Source organism: Halichoeres trimaculatus, unplaced genomic scaffold, assembly GCF_033239565.1.
Source record: "Halichoeres trimaculatus isolate MK-OKI-2021-1 unplaced genomic scaffold, fHalTri1.1 fHalTri1_scaffold_7, whole genome shotgun sequence".
Classification (NCBI taxonomy): Eukaryota; Metazoa; Chordata; class Actinopteri; order Labriformes; family Labridae; genus Halichoeres; species Halichoeres trimaculatus.
In genome coordinates, this window is record NW_027437185.1 from 15,793,809 (window position 1) to 15,817,031 (window position 23,223).

Genomic DNA, 23,223 nt, shown 5'->3' on the forward strand with positions numbered 1-23,223 from the left:
TGGTGTTTGAGTTGAAGTATGGTCCCTTTATTCCTCTCCTGTCCTTGAATTCACCATGTCAAAGAAATAAAAACTCAAGGGTGGGGCTGTTTTGGCCTTGCTGGCCTTATTTTCTCTGTCTCTATAGCTGAGAGAGGTTAACAGGAAAATCTTTAGGTCGGGGTGTCCAAACTAAAACATACACTGATCATTTGCACCCCTGAGGAGCTTCAGATCTGCTTGGTGTTCTGAACAGGAGATGTTTCTAAAAGCCACACTGAGTATTTTGTATGTGAAAATAAATATATAATGGTCTGCTGTGAGCTGCAGCTGGAACAGAAAGAAAGGATCACAGGAAATGAAGAAAGGTTGAAGCCAGCAGGAGGAGAGCTCACATTATTCTCCTGCTGACCTGCGGTCAGATCCCAGCAGAGGTCTGTCTGCTGAGCAGCCTCAGATCTCGGATCAGCTGCTGTCCTTAAAGCTGACTGTGGATGACGTCAGAGCTCTGAAGAAAAGAACTTTGGTGTGATGGTTTCAGCCCTCAGGGAGGACTATCTCTGAAAACATTTAACTTTGTCTGATGAACTGGGACAAATGACGATCCAGGAGGATTTAAGGCTTATTGGAAATGTCTGTTTTGACTAAGATAAATCTTTGACATATAATATGGTCCTAAACATTTCAGAAGTACCCTCTAATGAAAAAATCCACCTTCAGTGGTATTTTCTGTCATTTTGGCACATTCTTATTATAGCTTGTCTCCTCTGTGTTTCTGGAAAACAAACATCAAAACAGATTAATAACGGATTGATGTTTTAGGTCGTCGCGTATTGCATACCAAATTCGGTTTCAAGTGTCTTTTTCAGATTTGTTTGTCGTCGGCGAATGATCTTTGGAGGGAGGGAACCCGTCCCCTGAGGCGTGCTCTGCCTTTGCTTAAGCGCGCAACGGAAGCGCACGACAAATAATCACATCATAGTTTGCTCTGGAGATAAATATGCTGCAGAGAGCAGCACAGCTCATGGATTTTTGACTTCGTTAGATTTTCTGTAGTTTGTTTATTTTCTCCTTCAATCGTATCAAGAGTTTATAGGAACCCAGGTCTGGTAGGAGCGCAGTAAACGCGCTTTTGGGCAGCTCCGTGCCTGAAGTTTGGAAAGCTGTCGCCGGCTGGAGCGCGCTCTGTGCGCGCTGAGATCACAACCTCACCGAAGAGCAAGACCAGAAGATGAATGACACGGACACGTATTGCAAAGGCAACCGAACGGGTAACTCTTCTGACCCGTCTTGCCAGAGCTCACCACCTTACAGCTACATCGACATCACCACTTTTATGCACATTTTCCCCACCATCTATGGCATCTTGTGCTCGGTCGGAGTTCTCGCCAACGCGCTGGTCATCTACGCGGTGAAAGCATGCAAGAAGAAAATGGTTTCAGACATCTACGTGCTGAACTTGGCGATAGCAGACATGCTGTTCCTGCTTGTGATGCCCTTTAACATCCACCAGCTGGTCAGAGACAGGCAGTGGGTGTTCGGAAACTTTATGTGTAAGGCGGTCGTGGTGGTGGATGTCAGCAACCAGTTCACCACAGTGGGGATTGTTACTGTGCTCTGCATCGATAGGTAAGTTCTGCACTTATCAGTATCACAGAATTCAAGCTAAGTCTTTCCAATCTTGTTTTTATTTTTATTTTTTAATTTATATAAAACCATGTTGATTGCTTAAAAAACGACCACATTAAGATGACCATACTGGATTGATCTCGGTATTTTAAGTAATAATTTCAGTGGAAATTTAATAAATTCTTTTTTTTTTTTTTTTAATACAAATGTCCTTATTTGAACAGTTTAGAAAAAAAGGTAAAGGTTGGATAACCATCTGTGTGCAACAGCCCATAAAGACAAAATGTTCCCTGCATACATCATATATGTTCCAACTTTATGATCTGAACACAATGAGAACATCTAAATAGGTCTTTAAACCGAGAGTCAGACCATTACACAGCTCCATTTGAAAGTAATCAGAGCTGTGGTACATTCAGAGAATAATATCCATAAAGATGTCTGGAGGGCAGCTCAAGTATAAAACCAAGCTCTGATAAGCTGGAACACCTGAGCAGAAAGAAAGTCCTTCACTGGATTGATAAATCTGCTTTTCTATTTTTCCTTTTTGTTCTGAATAACTAACCTTCATCATCTCCCCCTGATCTAATTAGCGAGCACCGTTTAGAAGACAAAGTTTCTGTAGTTAACAGTTCAATAGTACCTCTACACTCTGCACTTCTGAATACCTAACAGTTGGGTGGTATGAGAAAAAATCCCATCATATTTTTTTTTCACATCAATGGGTATTGATATTTATCAGGATATAAATCAAACTACTATTTTGTCAAGCTTAAATGCTCCATTACTCATGAGTGAGTTGTGAAGACATCAGAAGGTTATTCTTGACTTGGTTTATTTATTTGTCAAAGGCTGAATATGATAGGTGCACCGAAGAACATCATACAACTACTTTACTTTTCTTATTGGTGGGCGTGTTGCAGGTGATCTACTAAGACTGCATGTGCAGTTGATAACAGGTGCAAACCGCCCTCTTAAAATGAGGATTTGAAATGCGCTACCTGCTGTTACCATGGAGAGTGTGGGAGAGCAGAGTGGCCATAAACGAAAAATGAAGTTTGAAGCCATGGAGTTGGAGAACTCAGAAGTATGGGTCAAAGGCTGCTGCACAGGAGGTGAGAGCTGTGTCCAGTGTGGCGCGTCCTCTGTCGTGACCCTTGGGCCTTCGCTGTGCACACGAAGCAGCTGGTCGGTGCTGTGTCTGGTCTGACATTGATCGTAAATGCCCTGGCAACAGTCCAGAGGTCATTCAGTGGCAGTGGTCCTTTAACTGAATGTTTATTACATATGGGCGGAGACCGGCAAAAACACAAAGCCTCAGAAATGGCATTGTTGGATAGACAATATGTCTTCATTATTTTATTTTTAAAAGTCCAACTGTGTTGATATGCACATGGAAGATTTTCCTTCTCCCTCGTCTTTAATGGCACCTCTGCACCGCAATGACCTCAGCACATAGACAGTATAAAACATGGACGTCACCCGTCTGTTCCTGAAACCGTGAAATGAAGCCAATCTGTGGATGCAGCCACATTCTCTATGACGCCAGCTGTAAGTTTCTCTTCGAACAGCGACAGGGTGCCCCCCAGTCACATTACCTGAGCTGTGCCTCTGATTGGAAAATAAAACAATCCCAATAACTTCCAAACTGCTGAGTTAGCAAAAAAAACACACTCACTGTACAGTGTGTGCTGACAGTGAAATCAGTGTTTTAGACCAAAGCCATATTTTGATCCAGGCTGTAAATATGCTTTTTAATGCTGTAAAAGTGTTTTTATAGCTGGGTGTGTACGTGGTCTGGTCTTTCAGCAGCCAGCCTCAAGCGGAGTCTCGATGAACATCAACTTTTAGCACTTTTGCATAGGCTTCTTTGTTCCCCTTTGCCTCAGCTGTTTGTGTGTAACGCTATGCGAGTTTCCACCTGCCTTTCAAATGTTATAAATATAGATGCAAAAACAGTGACTGCTCACAGTTCTACATTTTACAAATCACTCTGTGAGCGCTAAATGATAATATTTGCATCTCCTCCTCCCAGATATGACTGGCTAATCATATGTCTGTCAAAACATGAATGAATGAATTCTGTCAGAATTTCTATTGACCATGTCTCTTTGTGATATTTATCTTTATCGTTCTATCGCCCAGGCCAACCAAACAGCAAACTCTTTCAAACAGACAATTAGATGCTGTCTCCCATACTGGTTTAAAGACTTAACAAACAAACTCACATTACAGACAGGCTGTCTGCTTTCTCCACAACCCTATCTCAGGGCTGATTAAACGTCTCATTAGCCGACCTAATTCAATGAAAAGTTGTGATTAGGATTTCCAATTTGACAACTCCTGTCCCGCCTGTCCTGTGTAATGAAAGCATCACTTACTGTTGAGTCATTCATCAAGGTAATACGGAGCGTTGACCCAGGGAAAAAGTTAACTTCTAAAATCAATCTCAACAAGTTATACCTTTGAACAACGCGTCATATCACAAACTGTGAACAACTTGCTGAGCAAACAAAGATGCGACTGTTGAGTCAGAACAGAGAAATGTTATTCTACTGGTCTCACTTAATTCCAGAGAGCTGCCATATAATTTCATTGCAGTTTTGTGGATATTAAGTCTATCTATAACAGAGGAGTTTGATAAGGTTTAAAACGTATCTCTTTAGAGGGCAAATACACAGAGACCCTTTCAAAAACGCTGCCCAAACAAACTTTTATTGGCTGACTCTGGGTTTTCCCTTCGCCTACAGCAAGCCCCCCAAAATAGTTAATGTGTACAAATCCTGGCATTTTGTAACTGTAGATCTCTTACTTGTCTAATTGGGTCAGTATAAGGCCATGTCCACACATAACAGATATTTGGGAAACCGCATATATTTTTATACATATACGTCTGTTGTCCACATGAAACTGCAATTTTATGTCACTGAAAATTATGTTTTCTGAAAACTCTGGCCAAAGTGAAGATTTTGTAAAACTCAGGTTTCATGGCTTCGTGTGGACACCGGTAAACAGTTTTTGGTTCTCAAATGTCACAGCTGAATGACAGGGGCTCATTTTGATTTGCTGGCATGGGTTTTACATCAGGAAGACACCATAGACTGTATACAGAGTGGCTCAGCCATTTACCATTGTATGGATTTGAAGCCAAAACATGCCTGTCACAGGCGCAGCCATTGGCAGCTGTTGTGCAGCCTGAGTCAGGGCTGTAGAGACTGTGAGGGATTCTGGGAGAATCTGAGTGGAGCCGGGTGACAAAAATGATGTTTTTTTTCTTTTATCCTTTGAGAGTCCAATCACTTTTCACCCTACTCCCTGACATAATTTACAATCCCCGAAAAAAATACACAAGGCAGCTGTCAATCATGGTTAAACATTACGTAAAGCCTCATTTTTAACCTCTTATAACTAATGAAAACAAAACTTTTCAGAGAAAAGAGGACTTGAATACAAAGCAGCCAAATGATATCTTCAAGTAACCACAACAATCGAACGTGAGAAACATTTCTACGAGGTATATTATTTTTTTTTAAGTTTGACAACAGCCCATGTGGAATGACTGGAGGGATGGATTTTTTGACCTATACCTCAGCCAGTCACCAAGAGGAGCAGTTTTTGTGCCAACCTCACTTCAAGCCAAGCAAGATGACGTCCATTTTTTTTTACAGTCTATGGAAAACACTGACAAATATGGGTTTGGCATGCCTCCAGCCACACTTGTTGGTAGATTTGCCTAAGCCTGAGTATTTATTAGGGGTGTAATGATCCATCGATATACATCGATACATCGATTGGTTAAGCAATGATCCAATCACATCGATGGAAAGTCTAAACATCGATCATCATCGTGGTCTTTAATGTACGCCTTTATTTTGAAATCCCGACCGGACACACATGTCCGTCTCCGTCCAACCGCGAGTCGTTCTGAAGTTTCCTCTCAAGCCTCACGCACTCAGCATATGTGACACACATTTGAACCTTTTCACTCTCTGACACGCCACGCCTGATATTTATCACGCTGTAAAATGTACTGTTTAGCGCCCACCGGGTCACACCGCTGTAGGCGAACGTGTAGCAAGACGCTGTTAGCATCAAAGAGCTAAAAGGGAGCCAGACATATCGGCCAATCATAAAATAGCTCTCCTGTATCCGGGTAAGATACGGTCGACCTGACGGCAGAGGATGCATGCTGCACACATGACAGGAGGTCATCATCACACGACTGCAGTGAGTTATCTCATAATTTGATTTTGTAGTGCACTGATTCATGAAATTTCATAAAGTTAAAAAGTAAAACAGTGAGAGCTTAGTGTCATTCCTCCTCCACATTGACTATTACACAGTGAAACAAAGTCTGATCACACTGACATACAAACTGTGGTTATCAGGCACCACAGTAAAAAAAAAAAACTATCCATGTTAAGTTAGTTAAGTTGATAGTTCTAATTTTGAACAATAGAAATGTTTGGGTTTAATTAAAATCAAAGCTTCAAATTTTTGATTTGATAGAAAATGGTCAAATGTTGGAGGTCAATAATAAAGTTTATGTAATCAGTAATTTTTAATTGTAGTGTTGCATCATTACTTGATATAATAATCAAACGTTACAGTATAACAGTAAGTCCCATAAGGTAATTGTGGGGGCAAAAAAGCACCTTACCTGAATTTAACCAGTTTTAATTTTAAAACATAATTAGATCATACAGATGGCTTTAATCCTCTACAAACTGTCATACCCAAAGGTCAGCACATCGTTCCACATTTCAGTAATAAAACTATCAAAATAGTTTTGTATTTCTTTCTTGCCTCAGGTGAAATGTTGCTGATTGTGTTCAGTGAGGACATTATATCGTCTTAAATTGATCGAAGGCTACTGAATCGTATCGTATCGTATCGTATCGTATCGTATCGTATTGTGACAGACTTTGTGATATCGGCAAATATCATGTCGTTGTCCAAAGAATCGATATCGTATCGTATCGTCATGAAACTGGTGATTTACACCCCTAGTATTTATCTGTGCCCAGTTATTTAATTATCAGATAAAAATTAAATGTATTTTAATCCATTCTCTTTTTTTAAATAAGCACATAACTTCATGGTTTACAGTTTAAGGTGCAAATTGTAATTTAGCCAGATGTCCATGAAAACAACAAGGAATACCAGCATCTCTGCAGCTTAAGTAATTGTCAAATGTCAGAAGATGAGGCTGGCTGGACCAAAGATTATATCATTATCATTTTCATGGAGACGTCAGCTAGAAATATTGTATTTGCTCCACTAAACAAACACAAAGTATAATCAGTTAGGAAGAGTTTATTTATTTAGTTTTTGTTGTTTTTCCAAACTCAGCCAATTGGTTAACTCTTTGAAACCACCAAATTTCAACTGTTATTTCAACTTGTCTAAACTACATGGTACATCATTTATCTGTTAAAAAAATGTACTGTGAGTCTATCTGTACTCAGTTTTATCATCAGTTTGTCTGATTTGATCCTGTGAACATGAGAAATGATTAGAGGTAATCTCTGAACGTGATGCTGATTTTCTCTACATGCAACGATGCACAAAACTTCAACTTCCTTCCATTGTCCCAAAATGAGGAAATAAGATGCGATGTGTAACCCTTTCCATCTCATGCATTTATGTAATTGAAAACTGCCAAACATCCCTCAGGTCAGTGCAGCCTGCTGCACAAACCCCTGGTTATGAAACAAGTTATGAAAAGTTCAATGTCTCTTTTGTTTTCTTTCATCATTCCTTGTTTACTTCAACGGTGCACAAAGTGCTACAGGAGCCACATTCATCAACAGAAATGTCATTTGTGGCATCCCACTGTTTGTGTAGCATCAACTTACCGCCAAATGCTAACTGTGTTATAGCAGAAATAGTGTGAAGGAAAGAATGATGCAGCTCCAGAAGCTTTAGTGTCAGACATCTCCCAGTCTTAGTTTTAGTCCAGTACTCCTGCTCTTACACTCTTTCACTTCTTCCTTCAGGTACATTGCGATCGTCCACCCCACCTCAGAGCGGAGGACCATCCAGTGGACCATCATCATCAACCTGCTGGTGTGGCTTGGCAGCTTCCTCCTCACGGTTCCCGTCATGATCTATGCCAAAGTTGTGCGACGACAGCACATGGAGGTGTGTATGATGGACCTGGCCGGACCAGAGGACATGTACTGGTACACTCTCTACCAGTCCATCCTGGGCTTCATCATCCCCCTCATCATCATCTGCACCTTCTACTCACTCACCCTCTACCACGTTTTCAGCTCCATCCGCCGCGTCAAACGCAAGCAGTCTGTTTGGGCCAAAAGAGCCACAAAGATGGTGCTCATGGTTATCGCATTGTTCCTGATCTGCTGGTCACCCTACCACGTCATCCAGGTGATCAACCTGACCAACAACACCCCCACCATCGCCTTCATTTACGCCTACAACATCAGCATCTGTCTCAGCTACTCTCACAGCTGCATCAACCCGCTCATGCTGCTCATCTTTGCGCAGAATTACCGCGAGCGTCTCTGCCACAGAAACATGCTACAAAGCTCCCAGCAGTCGTCCAAGACCACGGTGGTCAAAGCGGACGGCTCGAGCACAACCAATGAACCCAACTACCGCATCACTGTCATCTGATCAGGGAGACGTTTCTCTATGTTTATACATGTGTACATTTTTGATCCTTGCTGAATATGGAAGGTTTTTCCTGAGGGGTATCTTCTCCAGATTTTTCAAATGATTGAGTCGGAAATTGAAACCTCAAAATCCGGAGATGGAGCGTGAGCAACAAAATGAGAAACAACTGAAAACAATTACAGGAAATGCCACAGATTTCAAAAGTACTAACCTTCAGTCTTTGCTGGTTTTGTTCCCCCTCTTTTGTATTTTTTTTTTCTGTTCAACTGTATTTTTTTCCATTACTAACAGCTGCAATCAAAGAAAGTCGTGATTTTAATCTTTCTATTTTTCATTCATTGCAGTAAAACTGAGCACATCTACTTAAGTTTCACCTTCTTGCTCATGGTTCATGTCAAAACATAACCTCCCTTTTTGCTCTTCTGATTATTTCATTTTTTTTCTTTTCATTCAAGACTTACTCTGCCCTCTCACAAAAACAACAACAACAATGCAGAGTCACTCAGCAGCACGCAAAGCTGCAAATCCTGAACAGTTAATGAATTGTGAGCACAATCATCCGAAGATCAAGACAATCAGACAAAACGCCGACAATCACATTATGTTTTCTGATTATTGGGAGCAAAAGTCAGATGTGTCTCGGGAAGGAACAATCATCAGCATAATCAAAACAGCAGAAAATCGACATCTGGAAACGGCTTCTTTAGAGGAAAGTGTGACACTTTACTCTGAGTTTCGCTGAAGCTGAATAACTGGTGTGTTAAACTCCTCATGTGTAACTGAATACCCAAGAAAAATGAATCGAGAGCATGAAAATGAAAAACAGAATCACTAAGGGAATCATACAGAAAGAGTTTCAAAATCCACACACAGGGTCCTGGGTTTTACTGGGGTCAAACTAAGGCACTTTGTTTGTACAAAATTTAATCCTTAAACTGAATGTAGAGATTAGATTAAAAGTACTCTGACAACCTCTGAATATTTCTTTGGTGTTTTAGATGTTGTGATACTTGAGATATTGCACCTTATCTCCTGTGTTGCACATGGAGCCGCTGAGATGCGAAAACCAGTTGTTAGACTTTTTCTGACTATCAAATCAATCAGTCAGCCTGTAAATCAGTCAGTTTTTGTATTGTATAAAACCTGTCATGAGAATTAACTATCACAAGCCTCACCCAAAACTCAGATGACTCAACCTAACTTTGGACAGTGGAGGTGGGGTTGAGATGTGCCTTTAGCCTCCTTTAGAATAGACTTTATTCCATATCTATTCTAAAAGGCTTTAGAATAGAATAGAATAGAATAGAATAGAATAGAATAGAATAGAATAGAATAGAATAGAATAGAAATGTATTGTCAGTGTAACAAGTACAATGAAATTGAAGTCATAGCAGCAATCAAGAAAACAAAAGTAAGAAAGTGTATAGAAAGTGCAAAAAGGTCCATAAGAAAATAGATGATGACAGCTTGTCCATCATTGTCTAGTTCAGCCAGCCTCCACCTCCACAGGGTCCAGGACTGAGCTTCAGTCATGCTCCATCTCTGTCTCCTGGATCCTGTCTGCTCACAGCAGGTGAAGTTCTCCCAATGTGGTGTTGGTGTCTGATGTTAGCTCTGTTAGCCATATCTGTGAATAGCATGATGTTACTCTGCTTCATGGTATTCCCTCTGTTGCTGGGTTAGCACAGCTAACTCGTCCATCTTATTGGAGATAGATCTTATGTTCCCAATAACGATGGATGGAAGGACAGGTCCATGTCATCACTTCTTAGCTCACACCTGAGAACCAGCACATCGTCCTCACCTCCTACTCTTCACCTTGTGGGAAGACATCAGGCCTTACACCAGTTAGCATTGACATGCTACAGGCTGCTAACAGCTGACTTCACATGTAAACAATGCAGCCATGGTTACATGTAGGATCTCCAGACAAACACAGGAGAAAAAGTAGTAAAAATATCGCTGAAGCCACAAAAAGTTTGGTGTCCATGACCAACAAATGAACCATACAAAGTAATGATCTACTCCAAATACAAAGATTATGAAAAAGAGACGAAACAATCACAAGAAACAGACGAAAAAGAGAGAACTGCTGCGAAAGGCAGTCATAACCAAAGGGCAGTGCCCAGCAAACAGCTAGAAAAAGCAGAAAGCTGCCACTTGGTGACCAAAGCTTAGGCAGAGATCAGCTGGTTTGGGCTCACTAATGACACAATTTGTATGTTTCTCAAAACTACTAATTAAATGTCCTTCGTATGTCTGTGTTAATTCCTAGTTGAAAGAAAAGTTTCGGAACGCATTTCCTGTCCCTCTGTGTATTTTCATGGTTTGTCATGATCCCCTCATTTGGTTGTAGATATTACTGAATGTATTGGTTGTTGACTTCATCCCCTCCATCCTTCAGCTTACGTAATTGTTACCTCTGCCCTGTTTGTGTCTGTGTCAGTGTGTTGGCACCAAGATTAAAAATACAACAAAGGTTTTCAAAGAATATCTCAGCAGAAAGAAACAGATTATCGGATTGGAGAAAGGTGAGCTGGGTGGAGTCTTTGTAAGAGTCACTGCTGATACTTCCTGCAAGCCGTGCACAAAGACTCACGGAGGAGAAAGGCACAGAGGAGCGCCTCAGCCAGGCTCTGTTTTGCTTTCAGACTCATTAACCTTTATTAACAAGAGGCTTTGAGCACCACCATGCTGGTGCGCAACAATGCTGCAGTGTGGCCTCTGAGGTCTGTCCAACATAAGTCTTTGAGCCACTTTCCTCAAGGCTCAAGATGAAGTTTGCTCTGTAGTTGAAGATTGTTTGATGGAAAATCCAAGCTCTGCACAGAGCGACACGACACCGTTCATTATACGCAAAAACCGAAAAAACTAAACAAAGAATTATTCAATGCTGAAGTAATTTATCACAGAATGGTTTTTATTGTTTCTCTCTGCAAATGTAAATAAGTGGGAGAAAAGATTTATGTCCCGTTTGTGGTAACGAGTCAATAAAATCTGTTCTCATGGCTCATGACTGATCCATAAAGCCTTTATTAGCCATTAATAACAAAATAACTGTTAATGTCGCATTCATAGCTGTGTAATGAACAGTTCCTCTGTTAGGGTTGTCTTTCTTTTTTTTTATAATGCAACATTAATCAGATTACTGTGGACATTTTGAGACCCTGGCGTTTTTCAATTCTTTTTTTTTTATTTTTTATTTTTTTGTTGTTTATTTTTTTTTCATGATGGACTCAGTTGAGACAGCACAGGTAATGTTCCTGCATCTATGTCAACTCATTTTCCTGGTTACACATTTTCGTAATTGCGAGTCAATGTACGGGAAAATTATGTATGTTTTATGGTTTGTTGTCAGTGTTATTAAGTATGTTGACAGTGTTAGTGGAGCATTAAATGTGATATAATGTGTTTCCTGTGGATAAATCACTGCACTATTTGTCCTGGCATGATGCATCACTCAGACATACTGCAGATGGTTTGTCCTTGTGCTGTGTACAATGATTGTTATTATTTTATTGTGATTAAATGATGTATGCTGATTTTTTAAGAGGGTATCATATATCCATCTAATTTTTAGATTGTTTCTGTAACATGCACATAGCAGAAAAATGTGTTTTTTTAAGCAGCCTCATTTTGATCCACTGTTTCACTACACTAAGACTCACAAGATACTGAATAAATAAAAATGAATAAAGATAAAGAAGACTAAATGAAATAAATTGATGTGGTAGATGTTTAAAAATGTTTTTTGTTTCATCAGTCGAGTTCAAAGATGTTTTCTTTGAGCAGCTCTGTAATTTACAGGAATGAGACTCACTGGAAACATAGTTGTGTAGTGTATGGTATGTCTGCCTCCTCTGCCTTCTGTGTGTGTTTTAATACACTTCATACATTATTATTATTATTGTTATTATGAAGTAGAAAGAGTTATGGGAACTTCTGACAGAAAATATTAATAACTGTTAAAAACTACAACAAAATAAAAAGATGAGGAGCTTTGTATTCTGACAGCTGTAGTAGATGTCCTTCCCTACACTGCAACAAAAAAGGGAAATCTTATCAAGTGTTTTTGTCTTATTTTCAGTGGAAAATGTCTTTTTAGACTTAATATGAGCCACATTTAAGTGACCAGTCCAGAAAAAATGTCTTATTTCAGGTAATTTAAGGTCAAAAATGAGGTCTGAATTGCTTGAAACAAGTAAAAAAAAAAATCTGCCAATGGAGCAAGAGAAAATTTACTTGTATTGAGACACAATTCAAGTTTCAAGCAAATGTCTCTTGTTCCATTGGCAGATTTTTCTTTACTTGTTACAAGCAATTCAGACCTCATTTTTGTCTTTAAATGACTTGAAATAAGACATTTTTCTGGACTGGTCAGTTGAATGTGGCTTATATCAGGTGTAAAAACACATTTTCTTCTGAAAATAAGACAAAATCACTTGATAGGATTTCACTTTTTGCAGTGTAAAAGCTTTTCAGACTCTGATAGTTGCAGCAGCTCCTTAGAACAGCAGTCTCCCCGACTCAAGTCCTGTTATTGAACAAGTTGGGAAGTTTGGCTGGTAGTTGGAGAGATGCCAGATCATTTTCTGAACACCAAACCTCTAACTGTGCTCTGACTTCTCTCTATCGATAAATGCCATAGGATTGTTTTTGCCTCATACACAGAGGCTTCAGTCTCCTCCCAGCCTTGACCCCTTTGCTGACTGTCGTACCCCATCCTCCAGTCCCCACATGCCTTCTCTAAAATGTCCCTAAACTTAATTTTCTTTTCTTTCTTTTTTTATCTGACCAAAGTAAATCAGGATATCAGCTCCGTACTCGTAAACGGCATGTTTTAAGACAAAAGTTTAGTCTTCTCTTTTTTGTCTAAAAACAAACTACTCATTGTAATCAGTTTGGTTTCACACGCAGCTGCACCCTGAAGCAGCAATAGATCAAATAAGTGAGCCACTACTTTCTGTAAAACTTTCCCACTGACGTGTTTAAACGTTGCTTTTAAGAGAGCTGCTTTGTAACCCCTTGGTGGGATCACTATTACATCATCAAGGTTATTTCACAAAATTGACAACGCAAAGCGAGAGGATGAAACAGAAAAAAACATGGTGTTATAAAGATTCTCTTCATAATCAGGTTTGTGAGGTGCAGGGGAGGACACGGCTCATTTTTTGACATGTGAAGTGTTGTGATGTGTTTATTCTGATGTGATCTCTCTCAGTGTTTGTTGTTGTTCTGGTCTTGATAAGTGTCCACTCACTGTGTTGTTATTATAGTCTATGTGTAGCCTTAACATTAGATATAACTAAATGTACATGTGTTAAAGAGATGCTGTTTGTTACTTTTCTACTGTCTGTTGTATCCAAATGTTTTTAATGAAATAAATTCAAAAAATGAGTCCATATAGTTTTAATTTGATAGTCATCACACAAATTGTTGTCAAGAGGCTGCTTTCAGTTTTATTTGATCAACCACTGCTCTTTTTTCTTATCTAACCAACCATAAAGAATATGTGGATAAGATTTGGGCTTTAATCAGTGATTGGTGCAGTGGCAGTATTCAAGATTTATAGTTGATTTCCCCACACACAGCGAACAAAAACACTTGACTTTGCTGTTTACAGTGTTTTTCATAAGCTCTTCATAAGTTATTTACTGCTGTAGCGGGCTGCTGGGGGATGCCAAGTGAGGCAGTGGGAGCAGACTACAAGAAAATAAGAAGTGCTGTCTTTTATGGTGCTGTGGAGGTCTGTTTATCACAACCTGATGTTGTGGGAGATGTGACCTTTACAAAGTAAAAGTCAGGGACAGAAAAACAATCATCCACTTAAGTGACCCTGGTGGGACCCCGAACCAGACCCCGGCTCTTGTTGTTGGCTCATGTCGGCGTCTGCAGACTCAGGCTGCAGAGGATTTCATAATAAACTGTATTGAAATTTCTCTGAAATTGTCATCACAGCACTTTTATGAATGATTGAAACTTTAATTCCCACCATGAAGCCAAATGTCCTGAGAATTATAGATCCTCAGTACGATTTTATCTGACAGTTTTGGACACAGTTGAGCTAAATTATTACAGCAGTGGCCTAAATGGTACCTTTGCAGTCTTTTTTCACACAGTTTTATGAGAAGCTTCTTAAACAGATCTTTGATATTTCTGACTTTTCAGACTCAGTGAGTCTCAGAGAGTATTTGATTCCTTTAGACAGAGAACAGAAAGAACTGAGTGTTTAAATATGATTGTTTTGCTTTTCAACCCAGTTGGTTTGATGTGAGGTCAACTCAGCAGTGTCTTGATCTGGGAATTTTGGGAAGAGTTTGGTTATTTTCTGTGTCTTACAAATCATGTAAGTGTGAAATCGTTGTACACCACAGTGAGGCAAATGACGGGTCTCAACCTAAGAATGTCCCTTAAGCTACGGTCTTCTGCGTTATGTACTGGCCTTCAGTCTTTTTCCAACCACTTGACGAGCACTAGGATTATTTTCTTTGATTTAGTTTTATCGACATGTCTGTGACAATTTGCACACTCTAAAATATGCCCTGCTGACAGCTTTTCATCAGTCAACTGATCTGTGTCTCAATTAAAATGCTCTATTCAGAAGTTCAGTGGTATGGTTTGTTTTGCATCTCAGCAGCAGCAGCAGGAAGCAGGAAGACTGCGGCAGCTGAAGTATGGTTTTCCAAAAGCAAATTATACTGGTCTATACTGTTATTATACTACATTTTAAGATTGTTTAACACTATAACTGTCGTAATGGTCATTTTGACTGTTGTGAGATTTTGGTCATAACATTTCTATACAACCTTGATAGTGCCTGACTTTTCCTGAAAGAGCCTATATTTTAATGTGCAACTGACACTATAGAGATTACACATAAGGAGCATAAAATATCACCCAGTCTTACTATTTTTACCAAAGGTGGTCATAATGACTACACAGTTTTCCCGTGGTTATAGCTTAAAAAATGTAGCTTTTGGTACATTCTCTGAAACTCCTTTAAACGCAGCACATTTCTTTCATGTGACTCTGTTAAGTTTCTAGTTTAAGCTAACGCCGGAGGCCAGGCACATGTTAAGTAATCCCACGAAGACCAGCACTGTTCAAGACCATTTGCTGGGGCTTTTTGACTTTTGAGACAGGAAAGCTCAAGGGGAAGGCAGAAATGCCACATCTCAGTTAGACTGGGACTTAAATCTACAACCAGTAAGACCAGAACTATCGTCTCTGTACATGGGCCGCCAGCTCTGCCAGCTGAGCTGTAACAAGTTATTTTATACATGTTTTTGAGGGTTAGTGTCAGTTTTAGCTTGGCCTCATGACTGCATAATCAAACTAACCACAGGTTACATCTGTCCCCACATCACACTGGTTTCAACTTCCCATCTACTGGCAAGAAAGTGAAGCCTCAGCACTCCTAAAGTGTCCACTTTTACCATCACATAACTTCTGATATGAAAGGCAATTTAATTGAATTGGCAGGATGAGATCAGACGACCAAGGTCCTGCCTCAGTCTTTGGACATCTGTCAGGCTGTACTTTTAAAACACTGTTCAAAACTTTTTTTGTCATCTCTGACTCAGATTACAAAGAATCCACATCCAAACAGCATGTGAGGGGAAATCCAAGCTGTTTCGAGTCCATTCAATGTTTTGATACAAGTGGCGTTCCTGAGAAGATGTGCTCTGAATATGTGAGTTTTCTGTTATGTACTGAAAATGTGTGTAGACAGTCCATTATTTATCTGTTCATTAGTAATTGTTGAACATGTCATCCAGTTTCTTGTCCTCATTCACGGGTACATGCGGCACCTGCTTGGCACCAAAAACCCATTCCAGTCCTGACTCAATAAAAGGTTAGACAGCAGCCTCTTTATAATCCTGAGAAACACATAAATCACATGATTTTCTCCTCACCTTTTCTTCTGTCTGACTTCTTTTTCCTATCTCAGTGAAGCAGATCCCTCGACTGCAGACAACATAAATCAAATCACAGATTCCTTACACTCACGTCTGGAGCCTGGAGAAAAGGAGCTGAACTTATTTTTTCTCTGCACTACAGGAAGAGTCATCATCATGAGATCTTGAAAGATGCTCATGTGACAAATCCTCAGCGTAGCTGATAACACATTAAAAAGATCGCTTCATGTTGAGTAAGTGGGCTGGTTTTACAGCTCCTCACAGGTGCTCAGGTGGAGAGTTATGGCTGGTGAACGGACGATAAACACTTCACTTGTTAAAACTTAAATGCTGCTGCTGCATTGTGCTGCCTGTTGCTGTGGCACTGATATTAGACATAGAGATATATTGCCTTGGAGAGAAAGAGTGGCCTTTTCATTAAATTAAGGAAAGCTGCTCTTTTTTTTCTCAACCCAAATTTCACCCAAATTTCGCATGCCCTCCCCACAACACTGCTATTTCTGTGTCAAATGCGTTACCGAAGATGTCCGCAGGCTTAGTAAAACCACAATGAGATATACTTTGTTCAGAAATAGAATGGCATGGCAGCTAAGTGTGAACTTTTCTCTATATATTTTTTTTCCAATGAATTACAAATGGGAAAAGAAAATCCACTACTGAGTAATGTCTGTAGGCATATGTCTGGTGCATGGGATGACTTCCCCTGAATTACCAAAGAATGGGTCCCAGATTAGGAAGTTACACTTGTACAGATTATTCTGCTGCTCTAAAATCAATGGAAGATCAAAATGAGTCTGATTAACAGCTTATGTGTATCATGAGGTTTGGATTTATGTCATACAGAATCCAAACAGGGTGAGAAAGGACCCCTCTGCTTCTTGTCTGGGGTTTTGTCATGTAAGCATACACTAACCATAAGTTCAGCTGCTTATTAACTACTACGAATGTGCAAAATAAGTAAAAAATAGAATGAAATAAAGATGTTGAGCCTGGATCACGCTACAGGACTTTAAAAAGCTTAAAAAAAGATTGTGAAATCAGGTTGCATCACACACAAAAAATAATCTTTACAATTTATCTTCTCTTAAATCTTTAACACACACTAACCAAAAGTTTGAAACTGATGAAAAGCACACACTACAGGAGTTCATCAAGATTATCGGAGCAGAGATCTGCCCTGTTTAACGCACCCACACACTTTTGATTGGCTGATTGGCTATTGTCATCCTCGGCAAAAGTAAGCAGCATAATCATCCCGATAAATATCAAACATGTTTGGTAATTGATGGAGCAAGTCTGAGTCTGTAAGCCATTCATGGAGTTTAAAGGCTGGTACACTTTACAGGATTCTCCAAAACTTCACATCTTACAGTGTGTGGTCTGCACTCCGACACCACACACTAACAGATTCTTCAGCAGAGCTTCAGCTTCTTCATGCTGAATATTCAAAAACTTGTGTAGTAGAATGTGACTTCAGTGTAAACAAACATGATGGACATACAGGAAAAAGCAAAGATGTTTGTTTTCAGACTCTAGAATTTAAGAAAAAACACAAAAAAGAAAAGGGATGATGGGAAAGGTTGTGGAGACCGCAGGGATATGGGCTGTATGAATAACAATGAGAGTTGAAGGTGAGTAAAGTCGTTTTAAGCATTACAGATAGATTTCTCACTTCCTCTTTGGTCAGTCAGCTGAGTCAGCTCGCGTCTTGATTGGCTTTGCTCCGCGTGACATTACAAGCTGTACCTGCCCAGCTCCTCTCAGAGCACACCACACACTACAGGATTTTTAGTAGCTGATATTAAACATGCTCATTATCTATGATCTCAGAATAAGAGGCCTACCAAGCGGTTCTGACCAGAAGACATCACTCTTGACACACCCCACATCACAGGAAAATCACACATGATATCATCACACTGGCTTTGATTGTAAAGGGTAGATCAGGTGGAAAATCAGCCTGATTATCCTGTAGTGTTTACCCGCCTTAAGACATCTGCTCACACCAGAAATAGAATCTAAGCCAAACATCGAAGCTGACCTGGACCTTGGTCCTGGACCAGAATTCTCTGCCATTTGTCATGACTGAATGAGGGTAAAATCAGCCCGAATATCCTCAGGATTCTTGGGCTGATTGTGATTTGTAGTTGTCAACAGATGAGGTGAGATGATCCGGAGAACGTGTTCGGTTACTGATCTGAAACTCTGGTTTCTGGCAGTGGCATGTGTTTAAAGCCCTTTTCTTGTAACTTTTCTGTTGATGTTTTCTTCTCACTCAACCAGTTCTGTAACATAACCACAAACCATGCTATGGAGGGTTTTGTGGTTGTTTCTTGTCTGTTATCTTTGGCTTCTTGTGTGTTTTCTTTTTTCCATTGTTGACTGGACTGCCATTCACATCATATCTTAAGCTCTGTTTCCTGTCATCATTGGTGTTAAAGCTAAGTCCTGCTCGCTGGTCCTAACTCTACTTCTGTCAATCTAGTGTGTATAACAAAGTCAGGCGCTGACCCTTTTGTGATTGGTTGTCTCTCAACCAGATCACAACCACATGACGTCTGAACCTTGCCAAGATATCCTGAATATCAGTGATAAAGTATGAGTCATGATGTTTCAAACACCTCAGTTGTTTTGTTTGTTTTCATCAGGCCTCTGCAGGCATTAATCAGTGTATTGTGCTGTTATAAATTCAGGCTTACGAAGAAGTTAACATATGTGAATTGCTGAGAGTTCATTGGTTAGTTCATGCTTTTTCATGCTGAAATTCAAGACAATTCCTGTTTTGTTTGTTTGTTTGTTTATTTGTTTTTGCTTGTTTATACAGTGGTTTTTGGGTGGTTTACAGATAGAAGCACCGAGGGCTAAGGCCCACCCTCCACTCGTTGGGCTCTCTGCTTTCCATTGATCAAAGAAACAGTCTGTCAGGTCTTTTGAGCCAAAACAAACTTTTCCTTTGGTTAAATGACACTGATTGGCCAATGGTCAATAAAGTAGGTTGAGGGAGGGCCCAGGCCCACCTCTACTTGCTGTGCCCCTCGACTGTCAGTCAATCAGCTCATCACTCAAATGACCACTGACTGTAAATAAGACAGAGAAGAAATAGACAAGGAGTGTGGAGAAACCTTGTGGAAACCTCTTGGAAAAAAAGAATAGCCCTTCAGGCTGATTCTTGAAATATGCAGAGCTCCCTGACATATTTAGCGCAGCAGCATCCAGACCTTCCTCTTCAGCACAGCCTGGGGCCACACATGGCGTCAGGTGACGATGGAGTTGGCCGTGAGGAGGATGAGGCAAGGCCAGTGATGAGTGGACTTTGGTAAATGAACAAGCGACCAGGACGGAGCGTGTCATTGTTTCTTATCATGATTTTTATTTCTGCAGCAACAAACATGCTGTGCCCAGGTTCAAAACACCCGGCACTTCCTGTTTGATCCGATAAACTCCTTACAAACTGATTATGCTTCACTCCAGGATCTGGTCAAGGTTCCTCTTTGTTCAGCCACCCATGATCCCCAGGGAGTCAGCCAGGAATGAATGAGTTTAGAATCGGAATTCGGAAATATTGATCCCCGAGGGGAAAATACAGTTTAGTTTTATTCCTTCCAAGAGACATAGAAAGGCATTCCACTCGTCCAAAACACTACTCTGCTTTGTAGTGGTTTGGGGAAAAAGTATCATCTCAAAGGGGGCCGCAAGAAAGGTGTACCAATGGGTGGTGTTCAACCAATTGGGAGCTGGTCTGAGCAAAAAAATACAATAAATAATATTAAACAAAAAAAAAAACAGGGGTGTTTTTTTTTTTTTGTGACTAGTTTAAGCACATTGAGCAGTCAGTAGACCTGAGACAGTGTTGTACACACTCCATATATTTGTCCCATTCAGTATTAAAAAGTGTTTTTTGTTTTTTAGCTCTTCTTGGCTTACCAGACCATTCCTTAAGTCTACAAAGAGATTTCTTACACCACACAAAGAAAAAAAAAAAAGAACAGCACTGGGCAACAGTAAAGAGGTTCATGGCAGTGACACCTTCGTTCACTTCTACACCCAGGTACTATGCTCGTTACCAAAGAGGAAGCCTCTTTCCGTGGGCAATTAAGACAAAAAGTGTGATTTTACTACAGCGTCTACTCACACAACCCTTTCCCTCTCTCTTTTCCATGGACCAGACTGGAACAGGGAGGCAGCAGGATGTGTTCAGGCAGACCAGCATGCAGCTTCAGCTGAGGGGAAGTTGCCTGCTGCTCTGGAGATGAGAGGAGAGGGGCTTGCAGAGGCTGCGCAGCGGTTTGTAAAACATAGTGTTGTTGAGGATACGAGGAGGAGCTTTGACAAACATGAGAATGGCTCAATCTCAGAGTTGTGTTTTGTGACATGTAAATTCTGAGAGAAGATAATTGGTCGCAAAGTCCTTTGGCATACTGCGAATGCTCAATGTATCACAAATAATGACAGGATTCCTGTCATTATTTGGATCATACTACACTGCTGAAATCCACCCACATGGCCGGGTGCATGAGATGAGTATCATGAAGCTGGTACAAAACATCAAGTTTGGTATAAGTGCAAATGGAGACATCCCAGATGCAGCCTTGTTGAAAGGACATCAGCACTTCAAGAAAAACAAAAAGGCTCAATTTGAAGTGTTCTGGAAAATAATATAAAAAAGAAAATGACAAGGTCCAACAAAACATGTGAACATCACCAGTAAAGCCAGAAGGTATGTTCATCTCCTTGAGGAGCAAGGGTTGGGAAAAAAAATCAGGCACAGAAGCATTCGAGAAATGACAAACGCTGTATTTGAAACTGCTTACTACATACTACCTACAGGTTTAGTATTTAGTACATACAGCATAAATATATACATACTGCATACATAAAGCATCATGGCACATGGGCAAAACATATGATGGCTATGTGAAAGTTTGTCAGTGTTGCCCTATTTCTTTGTTTGTAGCCATCATGAAAGGTGTGACTAGTAAACACATCTGTTTCCTGTGACCCAAAACTTCATTCTCATGTGAACCCAAATGGCCAAAATGGAAACATTTTGTCTCAAAATTATCTGCATACATGTGGAAAGGACATATAAGAAATTAGAGCAATCAAGGAGCGGCTTGAGCAATCAGCTGAAAGGAACCAATCATGCGGTGGGAGAAGAAGTAGGAATTTAAAGCTTACCACCCAACGACCAACTGAAGCCAAAAAAAAAAAAAAAAAAAAAACAAACAGGAGTGTCTGTGTCCAAGTGGCATGTTGCTCCACAGATGACTCTTATGAAACCACAGCCACAGCAAGGAGACTTTAAGGTTATTATCACTGCGGGGAGATGTACTTTATGACCAACACTATTGATTTTGTAGGAACAGGACAACTTCAATAGTGCTCACAGATTTAGTAGAACAAATAACTATTGCCGTTGAAAATAAAGAATTTTCTGTGGGTGTTTTTCTGGACTTAAAAAAAGCATTTGACACAGTCAACTATGAAATACTGATATCAAAACTACAGAGGTATGGAATAAGAGGACTATCACTCACTTGGCTCACAAGTTATCTAAATAACAGATATCAGTATTTTCAAATCAACCAGGAGTTTAAATCTGAAATGAAGAAGATAAATTGAGGAGTTCCACGGGGATCAGTGTTAGGCCCAATATTGTTTATTCTGTACATTAATGATATCTGTGAAGTCCCTTGCAAACTTAGGACAATTTTGTTTGCTGATTATACAACTTTGCTATGCTGTGGGGACAACTTGGAAGAACTTCTGAACACAGTCCGAGGTGAACTGGCAAAAATGAAATGCTGGTTTGATTCTAATAAACTCACACCATACCTCACTAAACTAAATTCATACTATTTGGGAACCGACCAAATCAAACTAATGCTACAATTATGATCAGTGATGTAGGAATTGATCAATCTTCAGAAATCAAATTTCTTGGAGTGCTGATTGATGAAAAACCAGATTGGAAATCTCATATTGATCATGTTAAGTAAGAAAAAAAAAACGAGATAAACATAAAATGAACAACTGAAACTAGAACATTTTTTTGGGCATAACACAGATTCACTTTTGGTCTTTTGATGTTATTTTTTGATTATATTTGGAGGGTAAATGGTTAATGGACATCGCAGGTGACATTTAGCCATTCACACCCATTCGCCCTCACATTCACTCACCGATGGTTCAGAATTTCTATGTTACTTATCGATCAGTATCTCTAACACATTAACACCCTTTCATGTCCATTTACACACCACTGACACAGCAGCGGGAGCAGCTTGGGGTTAAGAGTCTTGCCCAAGGACACATCGTCATGTGTCACCCAGGGCTTGAACCTGCAATCTCCCAGCACTGACCAAGCGCACTATCCAATTGCACCACCGACGCCCCATGAATATGAAATTGAAATACAGCAGACTTATTTTTTAGAAACTTCTTAGAAACACTCAGCAAATGTGCAGGTGCACTTAAGGACAGCTCTGTCTGTCAGAATAAACGGTGAAAACATTCCTTCCTTTGCTGTATATCACATCGCCAACCTGGGCAAAGAAAGAATTTCTGAGTTTAGAGTATGTGGTGCTTATTTTTGGCGCCTGGCTCCAACCTCAGAAGGGAAGTAGACTCAGCACCTCCAGGTGGATGTTGGAGTGGAGGCGAAGCTTTTAAAATGATGGCAGCAGCCGCGGGTGATATCACGCATTCAGGGGAGCAGTATGGTGACAGGTATGGCAGCAAAAGCAAGCAGGGCACCGCTAGCTGTGTACATCAACATGGCTTAATAAGGGGTTTTGATTTACTGCAGTGAGAGAAGTATGCAGTGTGGAGCGTGGCAGCTTATATTGAAGGCATCTCCTCCCGCCTGGTGTGTGAATATTTCGCTGATTTTTTTGAGCTTGGAGTTAAAAGCAGGGTTTCTTCTTCTTGAGGTGCATGGGGCAGCTGCTCTTGTGTGATTGATTTTCAACAACTGTTTCTGCTCATGTACAAATCAAACATAAGAGCACTCAGGGACTTCAGGGCATGAGCTTAATAACCCTTAGCCCCACACACT

General features: G+C 40.2%; 1 protein-coding gene and 1 long non-coding RNA gene across 2 annotated transcripts in view; one reads left to right on the forward strand and one right to left on the reverse strand.

Moving 5' to 3' along the window:
- Positions 1-23,223, reverse strand: part of LOC141793728 (uncharacterized) — an 82,405-nt gene that overhangs the window by 31,637 nt on the left and 27,545 nt on the right. The gene's annotated exons all lie outside the window — the stretch shown is intronic.
- mchr2b (melanin concentrating hormone receptor 2b) lies at positions 1,041-9,827 on the forward strand. The gene is made up of 2 exons (XM_074674414.1): positions 1,041-1,608; positions 7,608-9,827. Exons 1-2 carry the CDS (start codon positions 1,211-1,213, stop codon positions 8,245-8,247), a joined length of 1,038 nt encoding a protein of 345 aa, XP_074530515.1. The 5' UTR covers positions 1,041-1,210; the 3' UTR covers positions 8,248-9,827.

What these genes read in the sequence shown, in the direction of transcription:
- mchr2b (XM_074674414.1), top strand. Translation starts at nt 1,211, where the DNA reads ATGAATGACACGGACACGTATTGCAAAGGCAACCGAACGGGTAACTCT. An exon ending in ACTGTGCTCTGCATCGATAG is followed by an intron (nt 1,609 to 7,607) that starts GTAAGTTCTGCA and finishes TTCTTCCTTCAG; the next exon opens with GTACATTGCGATCGTCCACC.